Here is a 23,907-nt window from a genome sequence, read left to right as displayed (position 1 = left end):
CCCACTGTTGCCTCATTGGTCGCCTCGGAAAACATAAAATCATTGCAAGTCATTATTGCGGCATTAGGAACTGTCTCTATTTCACTCAGGATGTAGAAGGAGGCTATTTTGGCTTGTTTTCAGCTTACCGTACAGTTCCATTCTCCATTAATTTTTAACTGTTCTCCCCACATTGTCATTTAACTCCCCCGGGTTCTACCACTCGCTTCACACGGGGCAATTTAAATAACCTACCAACCCACATGTCTTTTCTGAAGCATCTAAAGATAGCACATATCACTGAGAGAATTTGCAAACTCCACAAAGACACCACTGGAGGTCAGCATTTAAAGATCATTATTGTACCAGCCACCGTGAATGGGTAGCTTGTGACGTGGAAATGTACACAAAAATAAACTCTTACTTCTGTACATTTTATAAGACCTATATAGCATCCCTATACTTTTATTTCGTTGTAAATCAGCACTGCATAAGTGGATTTTTTAAATATTTAAGTGGTTGTTTTTGATCAACACTTTTCCTCAAAAGCCACTCGTAGTCAGACTATTTGTATTATGAGAGTCAAACTATTAAAATGGAATGGTGACTATTGGGAGAGTCATTTCAAAGCATGTGCTGCTATGTGGAAATTTGTAATAAGATACAGATTTACAAAATGATGTGATTTGATTCTAACAACTTTCACTTTTATTAAAGGTGCAAGGATGACATAAAAATGGGAATTGGGAATCTGCTGATCTACGTGAAAAGTATGAAGGGTCTTGCTGCAATCCGAGATGCAGTATGGGAACTCCTCACGAGTGAATCAATATATCAGAACTGGGAAACTGTCTGTTGCCGACTCTTGGAGAAGCCTTTCTCTTTCTGGGAAGATTTTCTTCAGCAGCTCTTCCTTGACAGATTACAGGTAGAATATTATCCATGTTTGGCCTAACAAATTTTGATACATTAGCATTCACAAACTGAATGGCAATCCTTGCAAATAATTCCGATTTAAAAAAATCAGTTTACCATGTCTCTTTTTCATTACTCTAACACTAATGTTCTATCTTTAAAAATGCTTGCATGTCTTTATCTGACCTACAAAAGGAATAAACTACACCCATTGTGGGATCTTGAGCAACTGAATGGCTGTCACTTGCTCAAGCTGGGAGAACTCGTGTTTAGTTTAGAATTGCTAGTGTTTGAAACGTCAAATCAAGAATTTTGTTTTATTTCCCTTTTGTATTATTACTAAATTCCAGCAAATATGGTATGTCACAAAAAAGACCTTCATCGGATAAAAGTCTGCAAATATTCTGAAGTAGTGGAACAAATTGTCACTAATGGGCTGCCATCCTTTGCCTTGGCAAATGACCATTATCTTGGTGACATATTTGACATCAAGCTGAGCTTTCTATTCCATATTGCCTTTGTCTTAATTTTAGCATGGACTGGCTGGACTTCTTTTCAGACCATCTGCGCTTAAAACCTTCACTGACTTCTGGACAGGCAATTTCAATGTATTTCCATCTGGCCTTGTATCTTGCAACAAGACTCATACCATTCATTTCTCCAATGACTATTCAGTTTTAAAATAGTTTTTGTTTTGCTGCAGTGCCCACGGCCTTGCTTCTGCCTGTCGCTGTAACCTCCCTTGCTGTAACTTTACTCCACTCCTGCTTCCATTACTCTAGTCCCTTGGTTACTGTTTTAAATAGTGCTCTCACAATGAGGGCTCAGCCATCTACCTCTTGTCTCTTCTCCCCAGTTCCCCATGTTTTTAAAAAAATTCATGCGTTTTGGCAATGCCTGCTTGATGTTTATTTGATCCTCTTTCCCTTGCAAAGAGGGATGTTTTCTTTGTTAGAACCCCTTGTATTAATCTGGATTATTGTTGCCACTGAAACCAAAATTGTCTCTTACTTAACGGTTTAAAATGTGAATATCAAGGAAACGCCTCATTTGAGAATTGGATAATTTGGTTCGATAGGACACATTATATGAATGCCTTTCTTTTCTCCAGGCACTGACAAAAGAAGGTGTGGAATCTATCTCAAGCAGTTCCAAACAGCTCTTGATTTCAGGTCTACAGGAGCTTCAGACCAAGAACATCGGCGCTACTATGATTAAACCTGTTGATTTCGAATACAATGTGGCTGCATACCTTTGGTCAGAGAACAATAATGATCTTTTACCAGACACTGCCTGGGTCAGTGTTGCTAATCGTAGTCACTTTGTCAAGAGTGGACTTTCTATGAAGGCTCAAGCTCTTACACTTTGTGTTCAAAGTTTTTGTTCGGCACTTGATTCCAAATTAAAAGTTAAACTAGATGATTTAATAATGTATCTTCCACCAGCTGCTACTGCTGTAAAGGACTATGTAAATAGCTACTCGCCCTCACAACTACAGAATTCTGCATTTGATAGGTACGCTGATAACGCCAATGTGGAAGACATGCTGCAGACACAGTGTCTTTCCTGTGTACACTACATTCTGAACTGCGTGAGAGCACAACTTAAAATGGCAGAAGGGAGATTGCAAAACTGTACTTACTCTCCCACTGATTGCAATCTCAATGCCGTCCTTTTTATGGCCCGATTATGTCAGTCAATAGGAGAACTCTGCCCTCATCTCAAGCAGTGCATTTTGGGCAAGTCAAGTAGTAACAATCTTGTATGTGAGCTCCGTCCTGTTAAGAAGCTGGGCAAAGGGAAACTGCCAGAAGTGAAGCCAGCACAGGCTAAATGGCAGGAAATAAAGGATCAGCTGTTACAACAGAGCACGGGTGCTTATGGAATTTGGAATGTGGCCATATCAAAGGTCAGTGTCTACTTTTACCTGATATTTGTTTGTTTCAAAGTGAATTTTACAAGTCAAGTTTATTTGTCACACACACATAAATGTGCAGTGAAATGAAAGATTACCCACGGTCCAACAACAAGAACAATAAAAGCAATAAAAGAGCAATAAAAATAAGCAATAACACACACAATCAAACAAAAAGAAACAGAAAGAAACATCCATCACAGTGAGTCTCCTCCAGTCACCTCCTCACTGTGATGGAAGGCCAGAATGTCTTTTCTCTTCCCCTGCCGTCTTCACCCACGGTCAGGCTGTTGTAGTTACCACGTTCCAGGCCTCGCCGGACGGTGCAAGGTCCGCAGCGGGCCGACCCAAGCCCCGCGATCCGGGGCGGGCAAAGCTGCTGCCGAAGCTCCCGATGTCGGCCCCCACCGAGTGGGCTGCGAGCTTCCGACATCCACGCGGCCGGAGCCTCCACAGGCGAGTCTCAGGTGGAGGCCACCAGCTCCAGGTGCATGGCCGATGGTAAGCTGCACCCGGAACGGAGACACGACCCGGAACAAAGGGTCGCGTCTCCGTTCGGAAGAGACAATTTTATATTTACAGTTCCCGCCAAACCCTCCCCCCCCCCCCCATAGTACACAACCCCAAAAAAACCACATCACATTTACAGTACAATAAAGGCAAAAAAACAACATAAAGACAAATTCTGTGGATTTGAGTTTTCATACTTGTGCTTAAAAAGCACAATCTAAGTTAGGAAAGATTGATATCCACAAATTTGATCAATTGCGGAACACTTCTATCCAGTTTTGTAAAGTATGTCTGCAAATTACCACTATTTGTAAAAAAATTGCTACTGTGACTGCTCTCCTGCAGTTATGCCTGCAGGATCTTTTGAAGGTTATTCTGCAATTTAGCTTTGATATTCCTAAAATATGGGTATCACATTTAACCTTTGAGAAATTTCATTTTGTGTTTTATGGTTAATTAGAATTGTTGGATGTAGAGTTTGAAAATTGAAATGTCTGCTATACAACCTCTTTCCTCCTGAAACATGGTCCTTCCAATCTTGTGCTTCATCCAAGTTCAGTTTGAATGTTTGATACTCTTTTGTTGTAACTTTGGATGTTTGCTATATTAAAGACACTCTTGTAAATAAGTTCTTGGCAGTTTATGTAAATGTTAGTCATTTTATGTTTCTACCTTTTCATTGATTATTTTTCTTTTTAAGGCTCTAGTTTCCCATTTCACCAAAACATTGCACTCTCGTACAACTGGAGTCATTTTATCCACAGCCACGAGCTGGGATGAAATTGAAATTCAAGAGGAAACAGAGGCTGGGAATAGTGTGACCTCCAAAATTCGTCTTCCTGTACAGGTTAGAATGATTGTTTGTTCTTCACATTCAAATACTTTGTTTTCTATCATTTAAAACAAAACTTGTATAAACCATGACTGATATCTTCATTAATATCTTATTGGTAGTTAAGATCCCTATTTGTTTTGTAGTACTCGCAAATTTAGGGGTTGTTTAAAGTAAATGTAGTACACTAATATTTTGGGGTTGTTCAATTGTAGAGATGTTTTCTGTTACGAATGATATCCAGCATATTAAATTGAATGCGCCGGAGATGACTGTAGGCTTGTTCTTAATGCAGATTTTCCTGAAGTTCAACATTATTAGTTTTAAAGTTGTTTTTCCTTATTTGCGGACAAGTCATTTTGAATAAGCAGTCCCAAAAACCACATCCTAATTTGGGTCAGGGTTTTGGTGCTGTGGACATTATTTTGCATCTGTTACATTACTAAATGTATTTTTATTTAACGTCCTTGTTCAATTTTATATCACTGTACCTTAATTGGTACATGTGACAATAAAAGACCTTTGAATTAAAATTGGATTGTTGCTGAGCCCTGGTTCTTTTGCTGGAGATCAGCATTACTGCTTGTTTATAAAGCATACTATATTTCAACTTGCTGTAGAACTTTGTCTTATTGGCACAGAACACTTCAAGATTTTCCACAATCTATTTGCAATTAATGTTACGTAAGTCGCTGCAAAAAAACTCCGATCTAAGGTTATTTAGAAGCAGGGGGTAAGTAGTTCAGTCTGCAAAACCAGATCTGGCCTTTGCATTAGGTTCTCTCCCCCATTTGTGAGCCTGTGTTTGCAGGTCATTGTCCAATCATCAAGGGTGTAACAATAGCGCAATGGTGGAGTTCCTGCCTTACAGTGCTACTGACCCGGCTTCGATCCTGACTACGAGTGCTGCCTGTGCGGAGTTTGTACGTTCTCCCTGTGATCTTGTGGGTTTTCTCCGGGTGCTCTGGTTTCCTCCCATACGCCGTGCAGGTTTGTAGGTCTGTAAATTTACCCTGGTGTTGTAGGATAGAACTAGTGTATGGGTGAATACTTGTGTGCGTGGCCTCAGATGGCCGTTGGGCTTATTTCTCTGCTGTATCTCTAAAACTAAAACTAAACCAAGAGGTATTGTGGATCTCCGAAGTCATACAGTGCCCTCCACAATGTTTGGGACAAAGACCCATCATTTATTTATTTGCCTCTGTACTCCACAATTTGAGATTTGTAATTGGAAAAAATCACGTGGTTAAAGTGCACATTGTCAGATTTTAATAAAGGCCATTTTTATACATTTTGGTTGCACCATGTAGAAATTACAGCAGTGTTCATACATAGTCCCCCCATTTCAGAGCACAGAATGGGACACAGCAATGTCATGTAAATGAAAGTAGTCATGTTTAGTATTTCGTTGCATACCCTTTGCATGGAATGACTGCTTGAAGTCTGCGATCAGCATATAAAGGTCATGCTTAATCGGATTCAGATCGGGTGATTGGATTGGCCATTCAAGAATTGACCATTTTTTAGCTTTGAAAAACTCCTTTGTTGCTTTAGCAGTATGTTTGGGATCATTGTCTTGCTGTGGAATGAACCGTCAGCCAATAAGTTTCGAGGCATTTGTTTGAACTTGAGCAGATAGGATGTGTCTATATATACACTTCAGAATTCATTATGCTACTACCATCAGCAGTTGTATCATCAATGAAGATAAGTGAGCCAGTACCTTCAGCAGCCATATGTGCCCAGGCCATAACACCCCCACCACCATGTTTCACAGATGAGGTGGTATGCTTCTGATCTTGGGCAGTTCCTTCTCTCCTCCATGCTTTGCTCTTCCCATCACTCTGATATAATTTAATCTTTGTCTCTTCTGTCCACAAGATCTTTTTCCAGAATTGTTGTTGCTCTTTTAAGTACTTCTTGCCAAACTGTAAGTTGGCCATCCTATTTTTGTTGCTAACCAGTGGTTTGCATCATGCTGTGTAGCCTCTGTATTTCTGTTCATGAAGTCTTCTGCGGACAGTGGTCATTGACAAATCCACACCTGACTCCTGAAGAGTGTTTCTGATCTGTCGGACAGGTGTTTGGGGATTTTTCTTTATTATAGAGAGAATTTTTCTGTCATCAGCTGTGGAGGTCTTCCTTGGCCTGCCAGTCCCTTTGCGATTAGTAAGCTCACCAGTGCTCTTTCTTCTTAATGATGTTCTAAACACTTAATTTTGGTAAGCCTAAGGTTTGGCTGATATCTCTAACAGTTTTATTCTTGTTTCTCAGTCTCATAATGACTTCTTTGACTTTCATTGACACAACTTTGGTCCTCATGTTGATAAACAGCAATAAAAGTTTCCAACGGTGATGGAAAGACTAGTTGCTGAGAGCTCTCATATGCCTGCATTAAGGAGCCAATTACAAATCTCAAATTGTGGAGCTCAGAGGCAAATAAATAAATGATGGGTCTTTGGCCCAAACATTATGGAGGGCACTGGAAGTACTGGATTATAGTGACTTCTATAGAGTACTAACTAGATTTGCTCTACTGTTATTTTTGAATAACGTGTACTACTTATCTCCTTCCTAAGAAAGTACCTATTAAACTACCATAGAATCATAGACTATAGAGTGACTCAATCAAACATATTTAAAGACAATTTAGCAGGACTTTGCAGTACAAATAAATTATATATAATTTATCTTGTAAAACTAAAATGATAACATGTTGACATTATTTAAAACCATTTTTGGCCCAGAATTCTAGATGCATCCAAAGATGGCTTGGGGTGTGGACCATTCAATTCTTGATTAGCAGATAATTATTTGTCTGTTCTCAATGTATTATCTGTTTGGGGACAAATGTTCAACAAATAAACTTCAGTCCATGGTCTTCAAAAGAGTTCTCATTTAATGTGAAGTACAACTTGACTGCTGCCAGAACTTGTTGGGTTATTTCTGAGGTAATCAAAGTAGTGCTCATGGTAACTTGAAACCACAGATGTCTGTAATCTAATCTATCATCATCGTAGATGTGGAAAAGTCTTAAATCCTGACTCCACATAACACTGAACTGAAATGTAAAATTACATGAGTAATTACGCCATTAGTGAATACTGTACTTCTAACCCCCACCGTGCCCCCAGCTCCTGTGGATTTATTCCAGTGGATATTAATTTGTAGAAGTTTGTATGTTCATACTGATTTCCTCTTCCAGTTATTCCTCTGTTCTACCTGCAGAGATTTGATTTGCAAGAATGCTAAACTTGTTTAGTGACAAATGCCACGAGTAATACATTTTGACTGCATATTTATCTGAGCCTTTGGAGGTGTCACGAAGTATGTTACCACAAGATAATTCTAAATGAATAGTAAAAATGAAATTGGTGATATTTAGCTAATAAAATTTCCCAGGATTTTTGTCTCCACTTATTTGTTAAGTTAAAATGTTGTTACTTCTTAGCGAGAGGAAAATATTCCTTAACAAGAGCAACAGAATGAGTTCCTAAATGGAACCCAATTATATTTTAAAGTAATATTCTGGATTTTATCCCCTTTTGTCCTTAATTATCAATTACTACAAATTGCAAAGGACAAGTTTTGGCTCATTAATTGACCCCAGTTCTTGTCAATCAGCCCTGCACTTAGTCTCGGCATTGCCTTCAGTCCTTAAATCAACTTTCTTGTGAACTAGAACTGGATACAATTGGCAAACTGCAGTCTAACTGGCACACAGCGCGTTTTGTTATTTCCTCCTCCAACTTAATATTGTTGCTCACCTAGACAAACTCTCGATGTTATCCAGAGCTGTTTAAACATCATTTATTGACAACTTTGTATGTTCTCTTTATTTGTCTTTGTGTATATCATTTTGCACTACTTTAAATTATCGCTGATAAATTAAAAATGTCAACATTTTTGGGCAGCTACCTCCGATTCCACTGCCTTGCATAGTTTGTAACAACTCACAAATCTGAGCGTGCGGATTGATGTGATTAATTTGTCAGAGGGCAAATTTCCGTATGACAGAAATGCAAGAATTGTGCCGTCCTCTACATGCTTTGCTCCCAAAAATTCAAATTGTAGATAGAATCGAGAAATATTTTCCAGAAGATAGGCACACATTTTGACCAGTTTAATAAGTGTAGGGAATCTGACCGAAGCACTGAAAGAGCTGAATAGAAATGACGATTATTTCAGTGCCACATGTTCGCAACAGCCTCTGGTTTGCTCTGTCTCCTATTATTATCCACCTCAACGATTTCTCTTACCTGGTCCTTGAATTACTGCAGCAGTCCTCCCACTATATATAAAATCTCCTTTTTGAAATACAAAGCGAGTTGGAAAGTCAGTGAGTTTGTGACAGTTATATTTGATGAATCATTTTTCCAGTGGTGGTGTTTCATATTTTATTCATTATTCTTTAATTCGCAATATTGGAAGTTAGAAATAAATTATTTATTTTTATTTTGCATTAATTTCCATGGAAGTCATGACGTTAAAGTTCATATGGCCATTTGCAGTTTTAATACTAAATCTCTTACACTGTTGCTTGTCTTCCATAAATTTGTTTTTAAGAAGGATTAAATTACTCCAGCATTTAATTTGTTTACTCCTTTGTTTTTTCCCCCTCCATAGCCTTCTTGGAATGTTCAGTCACTTCTCTTTCATTTATGCCAAGAAATAAATCGGGTTGGAGGTCATGCTCTTCCTAAGGTCACGCTCCAGGAGTTGCTGAAAGCTTGTTCGAATGAGGTGCTTTCTGGTTATGAAACGTTATGTTCCATGATCCTGGATAAGGTATGGATGTTTTTTAAAAAAATCTTTGTTTGTATTGCTCTGAACAATATAATGACTCAGCAAGGTGGTGCAGCAGTGGAGTTGCTGCCTTACAGCACCAGAGACCCGGATCGATCCTGACTACGGGCGATTGTCTGTATAGAGTTTGTACTTTCTCCCAGTGACCTGCATGGGTTTCCTCCGGCAGCTCCGGTTTCCTCCCACACTCCAAAGGCGTACAGGTGTGTAGGTTAATTGGCTTGGTATAATTGTAAATTGTCTCCAGTGTGTGTAGGATAGTGTTAGTGTGCGGTAATTGCTGGTGGGCGTGGCTCGGTGGGCCGAAGGGCCTGTCTCCGCGCTGTATCTCTAAACTCAATAATAATGAAAGGCACGATTTAATGACAACTTTGAATCACATAAAGTTCAATTGACTGGGTAATCATTGTAAAAAAACTAAAGATATCAAGTACTATTTAATTTGAAACTTATGAGCTGAATTATTTTGTTGCAACTGATTGTTGCTCACAAAGTCCACCCTACTGCAAGTCATTTAAACTTGGCCACAATAACAGCCTGGAGTGTGTTAACTTTACCCGTTCCCACTATGCCACCTTAACTTGTAATACCTTGTGTGTTTGGTTCGTTGATATCTGTAATCCAAAAGGTACTGACAGGACACTGATATGCCCCCATACAAAGAAAATATAGAAATCTAGCACAGTACAGTCCTTTGCTAACGATTTCCATATGAAGGGTTTGTGTGTTTAGTATGTATTAAGTTCTCTTCCAAGGATTACAAAATTGTTCTTTGGGTTGCCTCACTCATGCACAAGAATAACATTTTTGCTGTGCCTGTAAACTCAAAAGTGCAAGACTGATTGCTTTAGTTGATTTTGTGCTGATGTGACATGTGCTTCCTGGACATCAATCAGCATGCTCAGAATTCTTGTTTTGTCATAATAAAGTAAAAACTCCTGTAGAAACTTTTTTGGGGGGTGAAAATTAATTCTCTGCCATAATTACAGTAAAGAATTGGAAAAATAGGAGCATTTCAATAGACAATAGACAATAGGTGCAGGAGTAGGTCATTCGGCCCTTCGAGCCAGCACCGCCATTCAATGTGATCATGGCTAATCATTCTCAATCAGTACCCCGTTCCTGCTTTCTCCCCATACCCCCTGACTCCGCTATCCTTAAGAGCTCTATCTAGCTCTCTCTTGAATGTATTCAGAGAATTGGCCTCCACTGCCCTCTGAGGCAGAGAATTCCACAGATTCACAACTCTCTGACTGAAAAAGTTTTTCCTCATCTCTGTTCTAAATGGCCTACCCTTTATTCTTAAACTGTGGCCCCTGGTTCTGGACTCCCCCAACATTGGGAACATGTTTCCTGCCTAAGAAATTTCCAAGAAAATTCCTCACTATTTTATTCATATATTCACTGCTCAATGTTTAATAACGTTGCAACATAATGTAATGACAAACTAGCACCTGGCTAAGAGATTACACCGTCTTTGGAAACATCACGAAATTCCCACGCTTACCTGGCCGTCAAACTGTCGCCTCCAATCTACCTGTCAAATGTCCTGTCGGTAAATGAATTGGTTAAACAAAACTATCTTCTGGTATCTTCATTCCTTTTCTTAATTTAATATTACGTGCTTCTAAATGCATCTGCGACAACCTAGCAAACCTGGGGACAGCATGCGACAGCGCTCGCAATAAGCTACGATACCTGGCGACAAGCCAGCTGTTGCTGAGAAATTTCTATCTGGAATTTTTTTCCGGAACGCGCCGAGATCCACTACGATTCATTGAAGACTCCTCACAATCATGCCCTCGACACCCCGGCCAACGTTTGGCGACAGCCTAGTCGCCGGCAGTCGTCTTAAAATCGCCTGTGGGACAGGCCCTTAACTGGTGCAATTTAGAAGAGTAAACAGTGACTAAAATGTCAGAAAAGGACACAAAGTGCTGGAGTAACTCAGCAGGTCAAGCAGCATCTCTGGAGAATTAATCCTTTGATAAACAAATTCCAGGAGAAAATAAGTAAGCAAATCATTATTTTAAAAGTCTACTGCGTACATTCTTAACATGATACATCATGACACGTGTCTAGGCACTTGTTTCAGTTAATTGCTTTGCATCTTTTTCTGCATCAAAGAGTAAATATAAAGGACTTTTACAGCCCTTGAGTAATCTCTCTTTGTTTGATTTGATCAAGGATATTCAGAAATTGCTAGTTCCTCCTTGCATTGACAAATCTTGCTTACCTTGGCAAAGCTTTCCGTACTCTTTTGAATTGCAATCTGATCCTAAAGCATTTGAAGATGTTGTCTGGCAACATTGGTGTAATATGGGCTGATGATTACTTGTGTTTTTATTTATTTTATTCCTCCGTTTACGTTCTTTTTATTTAGATCTACAGCTTTTCAATTTTTTTGCCAATTCATGTGAATTGGTAGGGAAAACCAGTTGCGATATCACTTTGTTAGAAGAATAAAATCTCTCTTGGCGGTCCTTCAGTTTATGTATTTTTCTACAGTGATTTGCTGAACACTTGTTATTTTCAACAGCATTGTGATTGGAGAGCTTTATTCAAGATCCAAACTATTTAAGATACAAAGTGTTTTCTTTATGTCAAAAAGTACTTTAATAAAATGTAACTGAAGTAACTATGATATTTACTAACTGGTACTTCTACCACTTGGCTTTTCAGGCTGATTCTGCATTCCCTTTAACTCAGAACAGAGCTTTGCAGCTGCTTTTTGATCTGAGGTACCTTGTTTCAATTTTAACAGTCAAAATGGATGAGGCGAAAAGCAGCAGGCATCAGCAGGACCCAAGGTAAGGAACGTTTCTGAAAAAGCCTGGACATTTTATACAAGAGCTCTTGGCATTGAAGAGGCATGTTGAATATCTTGGGAGATTGATCTTTACTCTGCTTCTACTAAATTAGGGTTCAAAACGTGGCGGATACTTTGGAAAGTTACATTGATCCATTTGATTTAGATGTTTTTACTCCACACCTTAACAACAATCTGAGCAAGCTCTCTCAAAGGACTTCGGTAAGTAGAACAATGCAATCGGATATCGAATGTTTTATATTTTTCTGGTTCACTCCTCGGTTGGATCCAGTGGCAGGGAGGGGTGCAGAGTCCTCGGCCCAGGAGTTTGGAGACGAGTTTGGTTAGCATTGCGGTTTTGAGGGCAGAACTACAGTCAATGTAAATAAGAGTTTGATTGTAGGTGTCCTATCCAGGTGTTGCAGGAATGAGTGTAGGGCTAAGGAGATGGTGTCTGTCGTGGATCTGTTGCAATGATATGTGAATTGCGAGGGTCAAGGCTCTCTGGGAGGCTGCAGTTGATGTGTGCCATAACCATCCTCTTGAAATATAGTGAAATAAGACATCTGGAGCACAGCTTCCAGTAGCTTTGTCATCTCAAGCTCATTATATCATCCCCATTCTGTTAAAAGTATGTTCCCTATCCTTTGATGCCTAAAATTTTTTAATAAATATCTCATTCCAAAAAATGCGCTTACATTGGCTAAAAATTAGCTTAAAGACCTGTTTTCCTATAACTGAAAATCGAAACTTGCAACTGTATCAAATCGTTGTAATGTAAAACCTGCCAAATCAAGGAAGGGCTGCAGTGAACACATTGAATCATTCTGAATCAGTAATCAGTATTTATTACAGGTGCACAAGGTAAAGGCATAGTTGACTTCAAACTGCTTCTTTCCCTTGTTCCCTGTTCGGTCGTGACCCGGGCAATAAAATGTTGTACTGATGTGAAAAATTGTTTTTGTTCTTCAGGTGCTTTTTGGGTTATTAACTGGCACAGAGAAACAATACACCAGCAGAAGTACGATATTTAACTCTCAAGAACCTCATAACATCTTGCCGTTGGCTTCCAGTCAGATCCGGTAAACAAATCCTTATTGCATTTATGTGGCAAGGATTTAACTGCAGTAAATTAGTGTCTGTCATCCAACTTGATATTGTTAGATACTACCAAACTATTTCTATCAACTCTATCTCACGTATTGGTTACAACAGGTCTTGTTCCTTCCTTGAACCATGGAGGTTGAACTACATCACTTGAATATCATACGAGCTTTCTTGTCACTTATTGTTCAGATTAGAGTTCCACCTTTCCCATGCATCTTAAGTTGATCTGGCAATTGGCAAAGGCAAAACACCAGAGAGACCGGAATTCAGAAATAACACCCACAATGATATAAAATATGAGCATGGAGGTCATAGTGCAACTTTAAAGAATCCTTGGTTAGCCTCTACAGCTGCAGTATTGCATGTAATTGCATTTGCCGCATGAAGGAAGGATATGAATGGGTGGTGAGAATGCATTGGTGCACTAAGATGCTTCCTGGAAAGGAACGTTTGTTATTGGCAAAGATCAGATAGGCTGGATTTGATTTCCTTGTAGTAGAGAAAGCTATAGGAGGGGAAAGCTGATTGAGAGAGAGAGAGAATTTTTTTTTATGAGGGGCGTGGATAGTAAGAAACCTTTCCCTATAGCAGAGACGTCTAAAGCCAGACAGCACGGATTTAATGTGAGCAATTAGAGAGGAATCTGAGATTTTTTTTCCACCCAGAGAGGTGGTTTCAGTCAAGAAAACATTGCCTGAAGTGGTGGAGGCTGGTACTCTCACGACGTTTAAGAACTATCTGGATGAGCACTTCAATCGGCAAGACATAGAAGGCTATAGCTCAAGTGTAGGTACATGGGATTAGTACAGGTGGGTAATCGGTGGTTAGCATGGACAAGGTGAGCCTCCGTTCCTGTTTCTGTGCTGTTTGGCCAGGTAATTAAATATATAATGATGAACATTTAGCTTGCCCATGTTGGCGAACTTGCGTTTACTTCGGGTTTTGTTGTAATTGAGATATCCCCGCAATTCCGTGGGGCCCAGAAGTTCTCCAGAATAAATCAGAATATCAGCTTACTTCATTGAGAAATCCAGAGACACAGGTTACTAGAGCATGCCAGGTCTTGAGATGATGGATGACTGGACTTTTACTGTACTCAATGCGGAGTGAAAAAAGGTGTTTCAATTCAATAACCTTTCATGAAGATAGTGCATATTTTGTAGAGTTGTTCTTTTGTGCTTAAAAATACAGCAGAACTCACATTAAGGTGAAGGTTTCATGTTGCTGTAACTTTGTTTTGGATTGAGTAAAATTGCAAATTATTCAATGGCATATTGACTGTATTTTTGGCAATAAATCTTCTAAATCTGTAGGTGTTACAAGCATGTTTGTTTTTGGTGTGAAGATCTATTCTCTGTTTGCCAGCTTGCAAACTGGCACAGGTATAAATGATGAAGTAATTGTAGACACAATTGGTAGCTTACTAATTTGACTAAATGGCATTTTAAGACACCATGGAGTAATTTGTTCATTCTTCTTACCCATAATCATTTGATACTTGGTTGAATGGATCGGACAGGTTTGGAGGGATATGGACCAAACGCAGGCAGGCGAGACTAGTGTAGCTGGGATAAAGAAACATAGAAAGTAGGTGCAGGAGTAGGTCGTTCGGCTCTTCAAGCCAGCACCGCCATTCAATATGATCATGACTAATCATCCAGAATCAGTACCCTGTTCCTGCTTTTTCCACATATCCCATGATTCCGTTAGCCCTAAGAACTGTTTCTAACTCTCTCTTGAATACATGTTGGCCGGTATGGCAGTTTGGGCCGAAGGGCCTGTTTCCACACTCTATAACTGTACAAGTCAACAAAATTATGAATCTGTGATTCCAGATTTGGTTTACTGCCGCTTAGCATGGCGCGTTCCCGAAAGCCCAAGTCAACTACCCGAGCAAGTGAAGTTAAGAAACAGGTCAGTGCGGACTTTATTTTGTGTGTTTACTTTGATGTATGGATGTGTTTTGATCTTAAGCTCTTGTACCACAAAAGCAAAACATCTAAATCTAGTTTTTACAAGCATGTTTATTTACCTGAAGATACCTTTTAACTTATTTTTACATTTTAATTTATCGGCCTTTCATCATCAAATTGGTTTAAGTGGTCTCTCTTAATCATGGTTACGTTGTGTACGACAGCCAGTGGGCTTTATAGAACTGATGGATAAAATCTATCTATCATGTTATTTTGCAAGGTGCACAGCCCCATAAGGATATTGCTAATTATTGAGTATTAATTTTTTGAAAAAGGTAAAGACCTTTTCAATAGATAACACACTATATCAGCAGAGCAAGGGGGTTGTCTTATTGAAATCATCCATCAGCTATCCACGTCATTCCCTCATTCAAGTGAGCATGACTTTGGATGATTTTGAGCATGTGGCAATGTTAAATTGGTCCTGGTGTGTTTTAGTTTCTTTAGCACTGTGCCACATAAAATGCAACATTAAGTAGCAAATATTTTTTTAATTTGTTATGTGTATGCAATTTAACTGGTTTCTGTAAATTCAGTTTCAGCTGAAGCATTGGCCTGTCACAGCTGCAACCTTTTGATGACGCTTCACTGGGTATTTATAGTCATGTGTGTAGCGTGTTTAGCTTTGCATTACGCTTGAGTAATCATAAACAATAAACAGCATTATGATTGGTTAAGCACCAATACCAGTGTATTTGTAATGAGCAAGTGTGCAGTAGTTTGAAGTCAGTCGCTGACTTAAAACAAGTTATTTCAAAAGCATTTGGATACGATACGATAGATCTTTCTTTATCCCAGGAGGGAAGTTGATCTGCCAACAGACATAAAACACAAAATACATGAAATTAAAGTGATGAGTGGAAAGGATTGGGGATGTGCAAATAGTGGGTAGGGGGGAGGGGAGTCAGTCTACCCCACGACAGAAGGGGGAGGAGTTGTATAGTTTGATAGCCACAGGGGAAAAAGGATCTCCTGTGTGAAGGAACAGCCTAATTCAGTATTTGGCATGCATGATTGAAAGAAATTACCTTTTCTTCTCTGTTCCAATGAATAGTGAGTTTTATATCAGCTCTGGAGTTAAATGTATCATGTTTTTGAACAGGCTGACATTAAATTTTCAGCTGACTCTACATTATGAAAGAACATGCTGCTTAAATCTTAGGGCCCCATTCTACTCGTGCAATATGAACCTTAAATTGCTAAAATATAAAGTTGTGTCTTATAGTGTTATGAAAAGAAGAATCGGCTTTCCTGTCTTAGTTCATAAGTTATACGAACATAATTAGGCCATTCAACACATCAAGTCTACTCCGCCATTCAATCATGGCTGATCTATCTTTCCCTCTTAACCCCATTCTCTTGCCTTCTCCCCATAACCGCTAACACCCGTAATAATCAAGAATATGTCAATCTCTGCCTTAAAAATATCCATTGACGGCCTCCACAGCCATCTCTGCTTCTGTTTTTATTTGTGGCATATTCGCTTCTGGCTAATCTATTTGCTTACTTTAAAATACTTTTGGTCAATGTTTTTCCTTTTCTTGATTCTATCAATATAATTGTGGATGGACACAAATTGCTGGAGTAACTCAGCGGGACAGGCAGTATCTCTGGGGAGAAGGAATGGGTGACTTTTCAGGTCAAGACCCGTTTGAAGAAGGACCTTGACCCGAAATCTCACCCATTCCTTCTTTCCAGGATTGCTATGTATCCCGCTGAGTTACTCCAGCATTTTGGGTCTATCTTGGTTTAAACCAGCACCTGCAGTTCCTTCCTACACAAAATATTTTTGGAGTTTGGTGACAATACTGAGGAAAAGGAAAGGTAATTTCCATAATTTCCTGCCAGGTTTTTTTATAGACCTTGGTAGCATTTTGTGATTAACTGAATAAGCATCAAAGTTACAGGAGATATTACAAAATACTGAAGCTATTATGTCTACATTTGTGATTTGGTTATCTGTATGTTTAGTGTTATGAAAAGTGTCGCACCATGGATTGAAAAAATCTTTTTATTATTATCTTAGTTGAGTTTTTTGCTACAGAACAGAGGGCAGTCCATATCTGGAACGAGCTGCCAGAGAAAGCTATAGCAGCAAATAAAATCACAACTTTTAAAAGTAATTTGGATAGATATATGGTAGGAAGATTGGTATTGTCCAATACAGGGAATTAGAATGAGCTGAATACGCCAACATGATAAGCATGGACAAGTTGGGCCGAAGGGCCTGAGTTCCATGACTCATAACAGACATTTTACAGGTTAACAGTACGCACATAAAGGCTATTGTAACTTTTGACATTATTTTATATAAGAATTGTTATTTTCTGTGGTAAATTTGAGTTATTTGATGGAGGCACTAATGCTCTACCAAAATTCAAATGCACTGGTTATTGTTATCTGATATTTTTAAATAATTATTTATTTCTGTTGCCCAGAACTACTTTTTGTTATGATTTGAGTGTTCTGCTTTACTGCACAGCTGTTACTGCACTTTAGTTGAAACTGTAAAGAACCACCAGGACGCGGCAAGAGTGGCTTATAGTAATGGGCTGATTGCTTGCAGTTTTGCAGAAGTAATGGTAGAGTTAGGCAGAGGAGGTGTCAGTATGACGTTTTGCTTGCAACATGGCAAATTTAATAGTTGCCTGTGGTTGAATGTGCGTAATCCTTCCAGGACTGGATTTTTATGCATCTTGCAAACTACTCGTACCTTTTATCTGCCATCATACACAGAAATAATTAAATTTTATGAATAAATATAAAGTGCTGAGTGTCATGAGGCGAAATTAAATGCAGAACCACAAAACTAGATTGTAGTGGCCTGGCGGAGGCCAGAGAAAAGGCAGGTTTAGTAAAGCTCTTTACATCAGTGAAGTCCACCAAGGAATAAACCACTCCCCCCCCCATCGGGCTGACTCTTAACCCCTTAAGCCTGTCCGTCAAGTGCCGAGGGGGCTGACCCAAGGAGTCGCCTGATACCCAGGGACCGCCACAAGATCATCTTTGAATCAGCTCAAAATTGTTAACCAAATTGGTTCACAGAGTTGCGAGTCTTTATGGTACTCGCTATATGCCATCTATGAATTATTTGTGGATGAAATTAATTGATGTAATTATTACCACAACAAAATATTCTTGTACTTTTGTTCCTAACTGTGAGGAGTTGCTGCCTTGTGCTCATAATGCAGCTTTTTTCAATATCCCTCTGTGTGTACTTCATTCAACATATTGAATGGCTGGCACATTAATTTCTAATAGATAACAATGAAAGTCTGTGTTGACATTGTGTCGGCTGTGTTCAATCATGGTGATGAAAGATATTCAACAATACCAGTGTTGTAGGATTATTTTGGACAAAGACTGTGGTGAATTCAGATTGTTTGGTTGTGTAGAATGAGAATGATCAGCTTTGATAGAAATTACTAATCTACCACAGCAATTGTCTGCAAGAACAAATAGAGGGGGTCAGATTATACTGGATCAAGTCCCTTGGACACCTATACCACTCACAATCCCCACATGCTTGGGTCAGATGCAGAAAGGCAAGGTCTGAATGGCAATTGGACTGAACGCTGTAAAGCACAAAGGCCCATGCTTGTGACAAATGTTTGCAATAAATAGGCAGAGCTTAGAAGTGATTTGTATTTGTAAGGCGCTTTATTAGTTGAGATATGCAACTGAGGATCAGGCCCATTGTTTCAATTTTATAATAGCTGAATATTTTTTGAAAAATCACAATAAAAAGATAAAGAAGTAAACAATGAAAACAATAACTTCATGGGGTAAGAATTCTCGTTGAAATCAGAAGGGTTTGGGATTTTGTGCCAGATCTCGGGTGTCTCGAGGTCCAAGTGGCATTTTTTCCACATTCAAGTGGAGGTTCTCTGCAAAACTGGGCCCTGCACAGGGATACTGTCGCTTGACATGGTCACTGTGAACTTCCAGATGGGAAATCACATGCTTGGAACTCCAGCACTTTAATGGCCATTCAAACTCCTGACACTTTCAATCTGATTTGCGGGCAAAATTCGCCAAGAGCTGGCCCAGCATTCTGTAAATGTGAACCACTGGAAAGCAACCTGCATTCAATGACAAAATTACTGAACCACTTCATATTTGGTTCCATTGTATCACTGTATTCAGTTGCCCTCCTGCTGTTTAATGTGTATCAAAGCATGTGAATGCGTTGTCGAGAAGACTGCATGTGCCACTATTTTACTTTGATTTGCTGTGAAGGAGGTGGTGTGGTGGAGGTAACTGCATTTACTGTGAGCCATTGAATAAAAAGAACTGTACTCCAGATATTAACTATCTTGTTTATTACCTTCAGCCGATGGAAACTTCAATTGGAGCCAAAAGGGTTTCATATCTCAGTTACTCTGTCAGGTGAACAGCTGTGACTGGCCAGAAATACTTTATAACCTTTAATGTAATTACTGGATGCAGAGTAATAGCCTTCACTGTTTTAGTTGTGATTATTAGAAGGATATGTCACAAACATATTTATTTACCTTGTGCAATCTCTTTATTCCAAAATTAACTTTACATCAGGCTTACGTTTTTTTAAAGCAAGTAATGGCGACATTATATCCTTAATCCTCGGGCAGTTGTGTATAGCATATTGTGCTTATAATGATCCTTCTGAACTCTGAAGAGAATTCCCTCTGGACAATTCTAGCAGTTTATAGACATGCACCTCCATACAAATCTTTATTCCGAGAGCAAGGAGAAGGTTGAGAACCTAACCGAGCTTGCCGACTTGACCAAGAATCAAAAAGTGATCACAGAACTACAATCAGCTATTTGTTGCAACATGTGCTGCTGGATTAGCTGTGAATAATGAAGACCGTTGCTTGCTGTCTTTCCCTCGTGTACCTGTAGTCATGCATGTTAAATCTATGCAGGAGGTAGTGCTCAAAGCATTATTTTTTTCTGTTGCAGATGCTTCCCATGCTGGCCGCGGAAGATGAAAGTATGAAGCCGGGCGCCTTATTTCATCAGCTGGCTGCTTTTCAAGATGATGAGACATCGTCATCCTCAACATCATCGCTCTTTAAATTGGGTTGGCTGTCGAGTATGACCAAGTGATAAAGGCAGCTTTGATAATAACTGATACAAGCTTTGATGTAGATATAAATTAATAAATACACAAAGTCAACTGCCATCGACTGAAAAAGTGTATCGATGTCAATAACTTACAATTCTGAATTGGTGACCAGGATTAATTGCAGGATTTTCAATTATATCTGTTGGCATTATTAAAAAACAATTTTTCTATAAAAAGATGTCCGCATCATGGAGACTTGAGTACGTCAACCTGGATCAATCCCTAATGATGCTGAATTAAATAACAAGCTGGTAATGTGAGCTTGTCTCCAGGGTGCAGAGGCAACATTGTAATGAGTGGATTCTTCAGCTGTTCATTTGTGTGGCCATTCTCTGTCAGTGAATAGTTTTGGCTGTACGCATCTTTCAGATCACAACTTTGTTCCATTTGCACCATGATGTGGTCCTGTTTTGATGAAGTCAAATATTTTCAACATTTTCATTGCTACTCAGTTAAAGGAGGATGCAACCAGAATTGAGTTTGCTAAAGATTTCCGTCATCTTCCAGGCAGCACAACTGTAAGATGGATTTGTCTTTTATATATGTTGAGATTAAAATTTAAGATATATTGAGCCTTCAATATTAATTAAATAAGGATTTTCCCTCAAAAAATCAACCATAGTTTGCTCTTAGCTGGTTCAAAACATAATCTCATATGTTCATGGGAATAGATGATTGGATTTTTGCCATATTGCCATTTTCTACATACTCCTCAAACTGTGGTGCATCCTGGATAGCTCACCCCCTCCATGACACACTGGTCAACTTGAGGAGTACCTTCAACAACTGAAGATGCAGTACAGAACGCCACAGGAGATCCTTCTTCCCTGTGGCTATCAAACTGTCCAACTCCTCCCCCTTCTGTCATGGGGTAGACTGAGACTGACGCCCCTTCCCCATCCCAATCTTTGTACATCCCCAAGCCTTTCCACTCATCACTGTAATTTCAGGATTCTTGTATTTTATATTTTTATGACTTGGCAGATCAATTTCCCTCCTAGGATAAATAAAGTTCTATCGTATCATAAAAGCATCACTGCAGAGCAGTCCTACTGAAGTGAAGGCAAAAGAGACAGCAAACGCTGTTGGTGTGATTCAAACAGCGTCTGCAGAGGGAATAGGGATAGTTGAGTCAACGCACTGCATCAAGAGAAGAGTTCCTCCGGCAGTTTGTTTTTGCCCCACTATGGTGGAGTTGTGTGATTAGATGCAGCAATTAGCTACCGTAGCTGATGTTTAATATGTTAAATCCTTGGTATGTGCATTTTTTGGCATTTTGTTACATTCAACACTGACTTAAAATGATGTTAGCCCTGTCTCCATAGTAATACGAGACATTGCACGTTCAAGGTACAATCCTATTGAGGAACTACAATAGAACTGCACTTAAATGTTTCGCAAAGAGACATTCAATCATAGGAAACTAAATCTCTGATTGTAACATTATAGTTTGGCATTGAATACTCTCCTGTTATATTTGAGCAATCTTTTTGCCAATGTAAATTTTGACAAATGACAAATTTTGCATTAAGCGTAGCCATTGATTCGACACTGGTAAATATGTAGTCACAGCAGGGACCCATGTGTTCTAAAACTGTTGATTTGGTGGTAAAATTATAAATTATTAAAGGAAGATTATGAAGGTAAAAAAATGTGCAGCATTAAATCCAAACATACAAATGATTAGCACTTCTTTGCTCGGTTCCGTGGAACAATGGAAATTCGTGTCTGAATTCTGTCTGGAACTATTATAGTTCCCCCTGTCAAGTGAATAGGTGTATCCCTGACTAGAACTACTTTTGAGAGCCGAAAAGGCTTTTGTTGGTTGTCATTGGCAATGAAAGGATAAGACTGCTGACTGAAGTACTCCAGCTTGCTGTGTTCGCCGATATGGAGAGGATTACTGATAATATAATGCAGTTGAAACTTAACACTTTCTGGTCACAGTTTTACCATAAAGTTCCTCCAATATGATTTCCGTATTATTAAATAGAAATGTAATCTTTCACATTGGTTGTCCTTTGAAACATTGGAAGGAGTAAAAATTGTGGGTAAATAGTGGCAATGTTTTTGTGGTGCATGCTCAATTGAGCAAGTTTGACGTAGGCCTGAAATGCGAGTGCATTTTAAATGGATAAATGCTGGTCACTCAAATATTTTGTAAACTGAACAAAAAGTGCTGGAGTAACCCGCTGTGTCTTTTTCTATAAACAAGCATCTGCAGTTCTTTGTTTCTATTTTATAAACTTCATTCTTTATGTAGTTCTTATTGTAACCCTGCTTTTATAAATAACTATAACAAAATAACTTGGACTTACAAGGACGCAGCACATTTTGGACAGTCACAAGCATGAAACAAACTGCAACAGTGGGACGAGTGAACAATCAATTATTGACTCACGTGTCCCTTTGGAGCTACTTCAGATGATTTGTTTCTCATTGTTCCACTGGAGAATATCATGACATCAATAAAAGGATGTGACAGTGTTACAGCACGTTGAAGGGGAAGTACTATTGGTGCTAACATTTCGAAAAATGATTTCTTGGTAGCTGATTTCGTCTAACAGTAGCGTATATGGAAAAGAAAGGATAGGACGTTGGTGGTGATTGCAAAGAGATAAGATATCACTGCTGGAGACATCTCTTTCATTGAGGTGGCCGTGATACAGATTTGTAGTGCAAGATGCCACTAGACTCATGGTGATTTTGCATAAGAAAGAGGAACTACGGAGCTTAATCCCACCTTTCCAGCTCCTGGTCTTATGGTGTTTTGGATTTTATGGCATTTAAGTGCATGTAGATTGGAGTATGTACCTGCAATGTGACAAGACCTTTTTCCTTTGCTACCAATTCCATATCCCCAGTACATCTTGGTGGGGAAAAAAAATCCCTTAAAAAGACATGAATGAGGAATGTATGGTTAACCTATAGTCACAGGCATTTGATTCTTAATAATGATTTTGACTTGAGTTTGTGTCTTACCTGCTTTAAAGTTTATTTTTATTTACTGTGGCTAATTCAGATCAATTATACGTGTTTCGTTTCAGAGTTTTTAATGCTTACCGCTTTCTTGTACGAAACATTACTTTTGCGCAATCTTTTGGGAAGATTTTGAGCTTGGGTGTCCTGATAGAAGCTGTCAAGCGGAGGCAAGGCTTCAACTCTGATCTTTCCTACTATATGTAATGTTTCCATGGCTAAATCTTCCTCCTAGATCATCCTTTGTGAGCAGAATAATTGTGGCCCTGCTTAAAGGCTAACCATCCCCTATTGCCTCTGAACTAAAGGGCACTCCACCTTCCATTCTTCAGCAAGGGATATTTTCACTTCTCAAATTCAATACCGCATATTCTCCTTCACCACGCTGCACCTCCTTATCATCTATATTCAAAACCTAAACACCTGCAGGAATACCGTTTCTCCTCTATTCACATGGCTACTTCCTCCACCTGACTCGTCTTTCTCTACACCTTCCTAATGTCCATAATACTACATTTTAAAATATTTTGTTGCTTTAAGAATCCCTGACTGATTTTTTTCTTTCAGTTTAATGAACTGATTTTGCCTAATAAGGGTATCACCAGCTCTATCAACCATCCCACATCTAACCTCTCTTATCTAGCTGTGTGTCACTCCTTCCAAACTTTTAACCTTTGCAGGTGTTTTCTTACCAGCGGCCCTGACTGTTATATATTATCCTTGTAATCTTGTTATCCTGATCCTCGTTAATCACGTGATATGCTTTCGTGGTGAGTTACTCCCTCTATGGGTTCAGTTTGGATGCACTCACCTGGAGTCTTAAACCTGCCCCTTTTCTGCCATTCACTACCTAAATGTCATGCTGCTTGTTATAGCAGGCTCGTTTTGTTGATAAATCTTGCCACCAAAGGCTGTTCACACTTAATAATAATAATAATGCATTACATTTATATAGCGCTTTTCAAACACTCA

The 23,907-nt window shown here is 39.1% G+C and overlaps 1 protein-coding gene across 2 annotated transcripts in view; it reads left to right on the top strand.

Annotated features, from left to right (window-relative positions):
- The window catches only part of cog1 (component of oligomeric golgi complex 1), a 31,552-nt gene extending 8,666 nt beyond the window's left edge, over positions 1 to 22,886 (top strand). Inside the window, exons 6-15 of one of the 2 annotated variants that reach the window (XM_078401344.1) lie at positions 697 to 907; positions 2,006 to 2,803; positions 4,020 to 4,166; positions 8,778 to 8,939; positions 11,640 to 11,767; positions 11,880 to 11,988; positions 12,739 to 12,848; positions 14,709 to 14,787; positions 15,383 to 15,438; positions 19,791 to 19,913. In XM_078401344.1, the coding sequence (XP_078257470.1) occupies positions 697 to 907; positions 2,006 to 2,803; positions 4,020 to 4,166; positions 8,778 to 8,939; positions 11,640 to 11,767; positions 11,880 to 11,988; positions 12,739 to 12,848; positions 14,709 to 14,787; positions 15,383 to 15,424 (1,786 nt within the window). In that variant the 3' untranslated portion in view covers positions 15,425 to 15,438; positions 19,791 to 19,913. Of the gene's footprint in view, positions 1 to 696; positions 908 to 2,005; positions 2,804 to 4,019; positions 4,167 to 8,777; positions 8,940 to 11,639; positions 11,768 to 11,879; positions 11,989 to 12,738; positions 12,849 to 14,708; positions 14,788 to 15,382; positions 15,439 to 19,790 lie in introns of both variants that reach the window. The other variant, XM_078401343.1, reaches the window with a different exon arrangement.
- Positions 22,887 to 23,907: the final 1,021 nt, after the last annotated feature.

Source organism: Rhinoraja longicauda, chromosome 6 (assembly GCF_053455715.1).
Source record: "Rhinoraja longicauda isolate Sanriku21f chromosome 6, sRhiLon1.1, whole genome shotgun sequence".
Taxonomy (NCBI): domain Eukaryota; kingdom Metazoa; phylum Chordata; class Chondrichthyes; order Rajiformes; family Arhynchobatidae; genus Rhinoraja; species Rhinoraja longicauda.
The sequence above is the reverse complement of the archived record's forward strand: the minus strand, read 5'-3'. Positions and strand labels throughout refer to the sequence as shown.